This window comes from Salvelinus namaycush, unplaced genomic scaffold (genome assembly GCF_016432855.1).
Source record: "Salvelinus namaycush isolate Seneca unplaced genomic scaffold, SaNama_1.0 Scaffold2151, whole genome shotgun sequence".
Classification (NCBI taxonomy): domain Eukaryota; kingdom Metazoa; phylum Chordata; class Actinopteri; order Salmoniformes; family Salmonidae; genus Salvelinus; species Salvelinus namaycush.
In genome coordinates, this window is record NW_024058955.1 from 22,501 (window position 1) to 32,500 (window position 10,000).

At 47.5% G+C, this 10,000-nt stretch overlaps 1 protein-coding gene across 1 annotated transcript in view; it reads left to right on the forward strand.

The window, feature by feature from the left end:
• The window catches only part of LOC120038354 (pleckstrin homology domain-containing family H member 1-like), a gene marked incomplete at its 3' end in the record, with an annotated part of 25,814 nt that overhangs the window by 11,726 nt on the left and 4,088 nt on the right, over positions 1–10,000 (forward strand). Inside the window, exons 15-21 of the mRNA XM_038984137.1 lie at positions 896–976; positions 1,113–1,292; positions 2,130–2,241; positions 2,589–2,701; positions 7,150–7,326; positions 9,270–9,367; positions 9,617–9,794. Coding sequence (XP_038840065.1) covers positions 896–976; positions 1,113–1,292; positions 2,130–2,241; positions 2,589–2,701; positions 7,150–7,326; positions 9,270–9,367; positions 9,617–9,794 — 939 coding nt within the window. The remainder of the gene's footprint in view (positions 1–895; positions 977–1,112; positions 1,293–2,129; positions 2,242–2,588; positions 2,702–7,149; positions 7,327–9,269; positions 9,368–9,616; positions 9,795–10,000) is intronic.

Genomic DNA, 10,000 nt, shown 5'->3' on the forward strand with positions numbered 1-10,000 from the left:
TCTGTCAGTATGGTTGAGACTGGGGCTAGGAGACCCTCTAAGATCACAGAGGTGTGTCTGTCAGTATGGTTGAGACTGGGGCTAGGAGACCCTCTAAGATCACAGAGGTGTGTCTGTCAGTATGGTTGAGACTGGGGCTAGGAGACCCTCTAAGATCACAGAGGTGTGTCTGTCAGTATGGTTGAGACTGGGGCTAGGAGACCCTAAGATCACAGAGGTGTGTCTGTCAGTATGGTTGAGACTGGGGCTAGGAGACCCTCTAAGATCACAGAGGTGTGTCTGTCAGTATGGTTGAGACTGGGGCTAGGAGACCCTAAGATCACAGAGGTGTGTCTGTCAGTATGGTTGAGACTGGGGCTAGGAGACCCTAAGATCACAGAGGTGTGTCTGTCAGTATGGTTGAGACTGGGGCTAGGAGACCCTAAGATCACAGAGGTGTGTCTGTCAGTATGGTTGAGACTGGGGCTAGGAGACCCTAAGATCACAGAGGTGTGTGATGGCTGACAGACAGATCAACTATCTGTAAAGAGGCTTTGACCTCTACACTATGACGTTATGCACCTCAGAACTCTGGAGTGATGTACTGTTGGTTCACTATCTTTCTCTCTGCATATTTGACCTTCGACCCTGATGATGAGATGTACAGCTAGGATTATGAGTCATGAGATGAAGCCAGTAGTCTACACACATCCACTCTCTACTGCAGCCTGCTGTTGAAATGAGAAATATTATATACAGTCTGAGTGGTATTGAATCTATAAACCTCACACATTCTCCTCTGTCTCTCTCTATCTCTCTCTCACTCTCTCTCATCTCCATGCTCTCTCTCTTCTCTGTCTCTTGCTGTCCCTCTCTCTCTCTTCTCTTTCTCTCACACTGTGTCTCTCTCCTGCAGGTGAAACATGGCCACTCTAAGCTGGTATGGTGCTCTCTGGTCAGCAAGGTCTTCTATTATCACAGGAACCAGGATGACAAGGTTCAAGTTCCTTCTTTTCTCCTCCTAAATGTACCCTCATTATGTCAGCGTCATTACTGTTGACAGTCTATATCTGTAGTATAACTGAATATCATTCTCTAACTGTGTGTGTGTATATGTGTTTGTCACGTCTCAGCTCCCCCTAGGCCAGCTGCGGATGCGTGAGGCGGTGGTGGAGGAGGTGGACAGGTCATGTGACTCTGACGAGGACTACGAGGCCGGTGGGCGTGGCTTCTTGTCATCTCACTGTACCCTAATGGTCCACCCCAGAGAGCAGAGCCCCACCTACCTGCTCATAGGCACCAAGCAAGAGAAGGTACAGCACCTGTAAACTACACTACCCATATACCCCCTCACTGCAAGAGAAGGTACAGCACCCCTAAACTACACTACCCATATACCCCCTCACTGCAAGAGAAGGTACAGCACCCCTAAACTACACTACCCATATACCCCCCCACTGCAAGACAAGGTACAGCACCCGTAAACTACACTACCCATATACCCCCTCACTGCAAGAGAAGATACAGCACCCCTAAACTACACTACCCATATACCCCCCCACTGCAAGACAAGGTACAGCACCCGTAAACTACACTACCCATATACCCCCTCACTGCAAGAGAAGGTACAGCACCTGTAAACTACACTACCCATATACCCCCTCACTGCAAGAGAAGGTACAGCACCCCTAAACTACACTATCCATATACCCCCTTACTGCAAGAGAAGATACAGCACCCCTAAACTACACTACCCATATACCCCCTCACTGCAAGAGAAGGTACAGCACCCCTAAACTACACTACCCATATACCCCCTCACTGCAAGAGAAGGTACAGCACCCCTAAAGTACACTACCCATATACCCCCTCACTGCAAGACAAGGTACAGCACCCCTAAACTACACTACCCATACACCCCTTCACCTATTTGCTCATATGTACCAAGCAAGAGAAGGTACAGTACTTTAAAACTACACTACCCATAAACCCCCCCACCTACCTGCTCATAGGCACCAAGCAAGAGAATGTACAGCACTCTAAAAATACACTTATTCAAACACCCCTAATTTCCCATAATTGTCAGTTACAACCCACAGACACATTTACACTTACCTGTTTCCATTATCTCCTCCAACCTTCCTGTCCAGGACACCTGGCTGTACCACCTGACAGTCGCGGCAGGCAGCAGTGCCAGCTTCAAGGTGGGCACAGAGTACGAGCAGCTGGTCGGGAACCTCCTAGACGTAGAGGGAGATCCAGGTAAGTCATCTAATCATTCAAGTCAGTCTGTCTGTCAACACCAAAGACAAGTACACTACTTGAGAAGGTTAATGTCTAACAAGGCCTTGAAGATAGACTAGTGGTTAACAGACTGGTCTAACACGTGCTATACTGTATCACATAAGGTTTCAGATTCAGTCAGTAGCTCTTTCATGTTACCTTAACCAGGACAGACTACTGAAATCTCTTGATCCAGTCTGCAATCTGCAGATAGTGTTTATGACTGGGCTCAAGTAAGGCTGTTTCTGGTCAATCTGTGTGTGTGTGTGTGTGTGTGTGTTTGTGTGTCTGTCTGCCTGTGTGTCTGTATGTGTGTCTTCTCTCAGACTCTGCGTTGTGGAGGAGTGAGGTTCTATGTTTCTGTAAAGATGGCCTGCGCTCCCCTCTCACCACTCTACCATCTGAAGCTCTGCAGACGGAAGCCCTCAAACTCTTCAAGGTCGGTCCCTTCATTACTTACTCTTCCTTTGTATTTCTTCAAATCCCTGTGTCTGTCTCTTCTCCTTTCTGCTGATCTGACGGAGACCCCCAGTCTGTCTGTTTGTCTGTTAGGGGCTTCCCCTTTTCTGTCCATCACCCCCCTGTCCTTGTTCTTGTTGGGGGGTCAGAGACAGTCTCTGTGGATGTAATAGTGGGAGGAGGGAGTGGGACAGACAGACAACACAGTGGGATTGGGACAGGGGGAGGGAGTGTGACAGGGATAATGAGTGTGACAGGGAGTGGGACAGGGATAATGAGTGTGACAAGGATAGGGACAGGGAGTGGGACAGGGATAGGGAGTGGGACAGGGATGGGGAATGGGACAGGGATACGGACAGGGAGTGGGACAGGGATGGGGACAGGGATGGGGAGTGGGACATGGAATGGGACAGGGAGTGGGACAGGGATAGGGAGTGTGACAGGGAGGGGGACATGGAGTGGGACAGGGATGGGGAGTGTGACAGGGAGTGTGACAGGGAGTGTGACAGGGATATGGAGTGTGACAGGGACAATGATAGGGAGTGAGACAGGGATAGGGAGTGGGACAGGGAGTGAGACAAGGACAGGGATGGGATGGGGAATGTGACAGGGACACGGAGTGAGACAGGGATGGGATGGGAAGTGTGACAGGGATAGGGACAGGGAGTGAGACAAAGACAGGGATGGGATGGGGAGTGTGACAGGGAGTGAGACAAAGACAGGGATGGGATGGGAAGTGTGACAGGGATAGGGACAGGGAGTGAGACAGGGATAGGGACAGGGAGTGAGACAGGGATAGGGACAGGGATGGGATGGGGAGTGAGACAAAGACAGGGATGGGATGGGGAGTGTGGCAGGGATAGGGACAGGGAGTGAGACCGGGATAGGGACAGGGAGTGAGACAGGGATGGGATGGGGAGTGTGACAGGGATAGGGACAGGGAGTGAGACAGGGATAGGGACAGGGAGTGAGACAGGGATAGGGACAGGGAGTGAGACGGGGATAGGGACAGGGAGTGAGACAGGGATAGGGACAGGGAGTGTGACAGGGAGTGAGACAGGGATAGGGACAGGGAGTGAGACAGGGATGGGGACAGGGAGTGTGACAGGGAGTGAGACAAAGACAGGGATGGGATGGGGAGTGAGACAGGGATGGGATGGGGAGTAATAAAGTGGATCTGGAGGAGCATGGATCTTGACCTTGATGTATCCTGTTCCTCTCTTTTCAACTGGGCCTCCCAGTCTGTCTCACCCCTCCCCTTCTCTATATGCCTTAGTGAGCTCTCCCTCTTCCCCATATTTTAGGTTGTTTTTGTCTGATTGGTGCTACATACAGTATGTAGACGAATGGATGAATAGAGCTCACTCACAACCCTTTAAAGTCTCTGTTCCTGTTCAAATATTTTGAACATTCACCTTTCCTTCTGTCCTCCCCTTCTTTGAAGTATAGTCCCTGATGTGACAGGGCTGTGTTAGTGAAAGATGTCATGACACAGTATTCATACAGAGCCTTGATCCTAGTAACATTTTCCTGTTCCCCTCAAGCAATGACAGACTAGTTTGACAGCTTCCTCCTGACTTGGATGAACCTGTCAAACTTGAAATGTGTTTCCAAGTAGGAAACACATTCAAGTTTGTGCATGCAGGGCCGGGCCGCCCATTAGTTAGGATTAGGTGGCCGCCTTTGGCAGCAGATTGACAAGGGTGGCGTTTTCCCAGCCAAACTGTCCAACACATGAATCAACACAAAAAAACTCACATAATTCTGCCCAAAAACAATGACAATTTCTCTAAACCACTGGCATATGGCCGTTTTAGGTGAGCGTCAATGGCACCCTTTGATAAGCAGTCAGGGACGCAAAATATCAATCTTGTCCATTTCCAGCTCACCTCTCCAGGGTTCTGTTGGACAGATGCATCTCTGCAGCGCTCCACCAACGTTCTGTCAAAAGAATGATCTAACATAAATCATATAGGTATAGGATATGGTAAAAAGAGTATGTGGCCTTTTCTGTAGCCGACAGGCTGGAGATATAATGTATGACAATGTAATGAGACAGACACTTTTTACATCATGCAGGTTTCCCCGATCAAATAGACTAACCTAAATGAATAAAGAAATGTTAAAAAACAACATATCCTAAAAACAGGACAGGTCAGTGTAAAATGGACCATATGAAATGGACAATCAGGCTGCTCACAACCGCTGTCCAGGAGTTTCACCCCGTAGGCATGATGTCATGATCAGTGGTTTGTATCCATCAATTTTTGATAATCTGATCATAGTGAAAAATAAAATATATATAATTTTTTGTTGTGTAAACATGAAATCTCATTGCAAGTAGACTCAGGATAACTCCTGATAAAGTTAGCTAGCTGATTTTCAGAAGTTAAAAAGCCAAATTGATTAGTCACAGGAATCATTCAGGACTAATAAAGCCAATGCAATGGCCTGTTTAACAAACGATAGGCATTCCACATAACATTCAAAATCAAATAAAATGTTATTGGTCACATACACATGGTTAGCAGATGTTAATGCGAGTGTAGCGAAATGCTTGTGCTTCTAGTTCCGACAGTGCAGTAATATCTAACAATTCCACAACAACGGCTGCATTCCACTGTGGCCGACACTGTAGGCTACACCCCAGTAAGCACAGACCGACGGCGACGTCATTTGGACGTCTTTTTTGGTCCTGTCCGGACCGGCTGTCTTTTTTTGTTGCAGTCCGGACCGGCCTTGATTTCCACGTCCTCAGATGTAAATCTGAACCGATCATAGACATATATTTTAGGTTAAGATTTTGTTCGGTTTGGACCGGTCTTGATTTAGTTCAAACATGGACGTCTATAAATGATGTATTTTTCGACCTTCATTCAGAACTGAAAATTAACTTCATTTCAACATTCGGGTAAAATGTGTATTTTCAACTTTGCTTACTGGCACTATTCTAGTTTTGCGGGGTTATATGAGGAGGGCGGCAGAATGGCCAGGTCCGGGCTTTCATTACTATAGCTCTGTTTGAGGGGTGGTCTACAATATCAACATAATTTACTTTATGTTCATAATCTTACCTTTTATTATACCTCATGTTTGTTGTATTGTCAAGAACAAACATGGAAGTAAACATTTAGTTGGACGGTGTATGCCATGTGTATCCCGTACATACGACTAATAAAACTTGAAACTCTATCTCTATGTATGTTTGCCTCCACCTGCTGGTTGTAAACAGGTATAATACTGACAAGGCATTGAGCGCGTTAAAGATTGATTGACTACATTGCATTCTGACTGCACAGAGCCACTGATCTACAAATCAACCTTCATAAAATGCATCCGAAATAACAACTCATTATAATAATTGATTTAATTAAAGCGCTTTTCTCACACCCAAAAGTGATCAAGATTAATGATTATGTGACCAAGACTAGACTAGTGATTATGTGTGATCAAGACTAGACTAGTGATTATGTGATCAAGACTAGTGATTATGTGATCAAGACTAGGGATCATGTGATCAAGACTAGACTAGTGATCATGTGACCAAGACTAGTGATTATGTGATCAAGACTAGACTAGTGATTATGTGATCAAGACTAGTGATTATGTGATCAAGACTAGTGATTATGTGATCAAGACTAGTGATTATGTGATCACGACTAGTGATTATGTGATTATGTGATCAAGACTAGTGATTATGTGATCAAGACTAGACTAATGATTATGTGATCAAGACGAGTGATTATGTGATCAAGACTAGTGATTATAGGATCAAGACTAGTGATTATGTGTGATCAAGACTAGACTAGTGATCATGTAATCAAGACGAGTGATTATGTGATCAAGACTAGACTAGTGATTATGTGATCAAGACGAGGGATTATGTGATCAAGACTAGACCAGGGATTATGTGATCAAGACTAGTGATTATGTGATCAGGACTAGTGATTATGTGATCAAGACTAGTGATTATGTGATCAAGACTAGTGATCATGTGATCAAGACTAGTGATCATGTGATCAAGACTAGTGATCATGTGATCAAGACTAGTGATTATGTGATCAAGACTAGTGATCGTGTGATCAAGACTAGTGATCGTGTGATCAAGAATAGTGATCGTGTGATCAAGAATAGTGATCGTGTGATCAAGACTAGTGATCATGTGATCAAGACTAGTGATTATGTGATCAAGACTAGTGATTATGTGATCAATACTGGTGATCATGTGATCAAGACTAGTGATCATGTGATCAAGACGTGATCATGTGATCAATACTGGTGACCAATAATAGTGATCATGTGATCAATAATAGTGATCAGCCCCTTGCTTAAACTGATCCCCATGAACATGCTGCTTCTATTGTTTCTCAACATATATCACGATCATTGCAGGTAAAACCTTCCCTCTTTCATCCTTCCTTTCTTCAGTCCTGTCAGCTGTTCATCAACGTACTGGTGGAGTCTCCCTCCATTGACTACCACATGTCCCTGGCCCAGAATGCATTGCAGGTGTGTCTGACGCACCCAGAGCTCCAGAACGAGATGTACTGTCAGCTGATTAAACAGACCAACCGCCGCACACCACACAACTCCTCCCTCACTCAGGTACGTTACACACCTCAACTCCTCCCTCACTCAGGTACGTTACACACCTCAACTCCTCCCTCACTCAGGTACGTTACACACCTCAACTCCTCCCTCACTCAGGTACGTTACACACCTCAACTCCTCCCTCACTCAGGTACGTTACACACCTCAACTCCTCCCTCACTCAGGTACGTTACACACCTCAACTCCTCCCTCACTCAGGTACGTTACACACCACACAACTCCTCCCTCACTCAGGTACGTTACACACCTCAACTCCTCCCTCACTCAGGTACGTTACACACCACACAACTCCTCCCTCACTCAGGTACGTTACACACCACACCCTCCCTCACTCAGGTACGTTACACACCTCAACTCCTCCCTCACTCAGGTACGTTACACACCTCAACTCCTCCCTCACTCAGGTACGTTACACACCTCAACTCCTCCCTCACTCAGGTACGTTACACACCTCAACTCATCCCTCACTTAGGTACGTTACACACCTCAACTCCTCCCTCACTCAGGTACGTTACACACCTCAACTCCTCCCTCACTCAGGTACGTTACACACCACACAACTCCTCCCTCACTCAGGTACGTTACACACCTCAACTCCTCCCTCACTCAGGTACGTTACACACCTCAACTCCTCCCTCACTCAGGTACGTTACACACCTCAACTCATCCCTCACTCAGGTACGTTACACACCACAACCCCTCCCTCACTCAGGTACGTTACACACCACACAACTCCCTCACTCAGGTACGTTACACACCACACAACTCCCTCACTCAGGTACGTTACACACCACACAACTCCCTCACTCAGGTACGTTACACACCACACAACTCCCTCACTCAGGTACGTTACACACCACACAACTCCCTCACTCAGGTACGTTACACACCACACAACTCCCTCACTCAGGTACGTTACACACCACACAACTCCCTCACTCAGGTACGTTACACACCACACAACTCCCTCACTCAGGTACGTTACACACCACACAACTCCCTCACTCAGGTACGTTACACACCACACAACTCCCTCACTCAGGTACGTTACACACCACACAACTCCCTCACTCAGGTACATTACACACCACACAACTCCCTCACTCAGGTACATTACACACCACACAACTCCCTCACTCATGTCAGTATAAGCCTGGCCCTGAAGCTCAAATTACCCCCTAGTCCCTACCCCCTATTCCTTACCCCCTAGTCCCTACCCCCTAGTCCCTATCCGCTAGTCCCTATCCCCTAATCCTTACCCCCTAGTCCCTACCCCCTATTCCTTACCCCCTAGTCCCTACCCCCTAGTCCCTACCCCCTAGTCCCTACCCCCTAGTCCCTACCCCCTATTCCTTACCCCCTAGTCCCTACCCCCTAGTCCCTACCCCCTATTCCTTACCCCCTAGTCCCTACCCCCTAGTCCCTACCCCCTATTCCTTACCCCCTAGTCCCTACCCCCTAGTCCCTATCCCCTATTCCTTACCCCCTAGTCCCTACCCCCTAGTCCCTACCCCCTAGTTCCTACCCCCTAGTCCCTACCCCCTAGTCCCTACCCCCTATTCCTTACCCCCTAGTCCCTACCCCCTATTCCCTATCCCCTAGTCCTTACCCCCTAGTCCCTATCCCCTAATCCTTACCCCCTAGTCCCTATCCCCTAATCCTTACCCCCAGGCACTTGTGGAGATCTGAGAGGATTCAATATGTATGAGTAATATGACTACAATAACAGCTGGTCTTTCAGAAGCAAAGAGGGAGGTTCAACGTTATTGCTTACTCCTCCCACTTATCACTTTGTATCTAGGAATGTTGTGTTACCTGGCATAGCTAGTTTTTTTCTCAGGTATTGTTTACAATGTAGTGATCTGCCTGTCTGCCTGTCTGTCTGCCTGTCTGCCACTCTGTCTGGCTGTTTGCCTGTCTGTCTGTCCTCTCCTCAGTGCTGGCAGCTGTTGGCTGTGTGTGTGGCTCTCTTTCTGCCTCAGCAACACTTCCTGTGGTACCTCAGACAGTATCTGCAGCGTCATGCAGACATCAGGTACACACACACCATCCTTACTTTCCTGAGCAGAAAACATCAAACCTTCACAATGATGACCCCCCCCCTCTCTCTCACACACTGTCTGTCTGTCTGTCTGTCTGTCTGTCTGTCTGTCTGTCTGTCTGTCTGTCTGTCTGTCTGTCTGTCTGTCTGTCTGTCTGTCTGTCTGTCTGTCTGTCTGTCTCTCGCTCTCTGTATCTCTCACACACTCTGTCTCTCTGCATCTCTCTGTCTCCATGTGTGTAGGAGTGAGGTGGGGAAGTATGCTGTGTACTGTCAGAGGTCTGTAGAGCGTACCCTGCAGAATGGAGAGAGAGAGGCAAAACCATCACGTATGGAGGTCCTGTCTATCCTGCTGAGGAACCCTTACCACCACTCACTACCCTTCAGCATCCCTGTCCACTTTATGAACATCACCTACCAGGTAACACACATGTACGCACACACTCACCTACCAGGTAACACAGACACACACCTACAAGGTAACCCACACACACACACCTACCAGGTAACACAGACACACACCTACCAGGTAACACAGACACACACCTACCAGGTAACACAGACACACACCTACCAGGTAACACAGACACACACCTACCAGGTAACACAGACACACACCTACCAGGT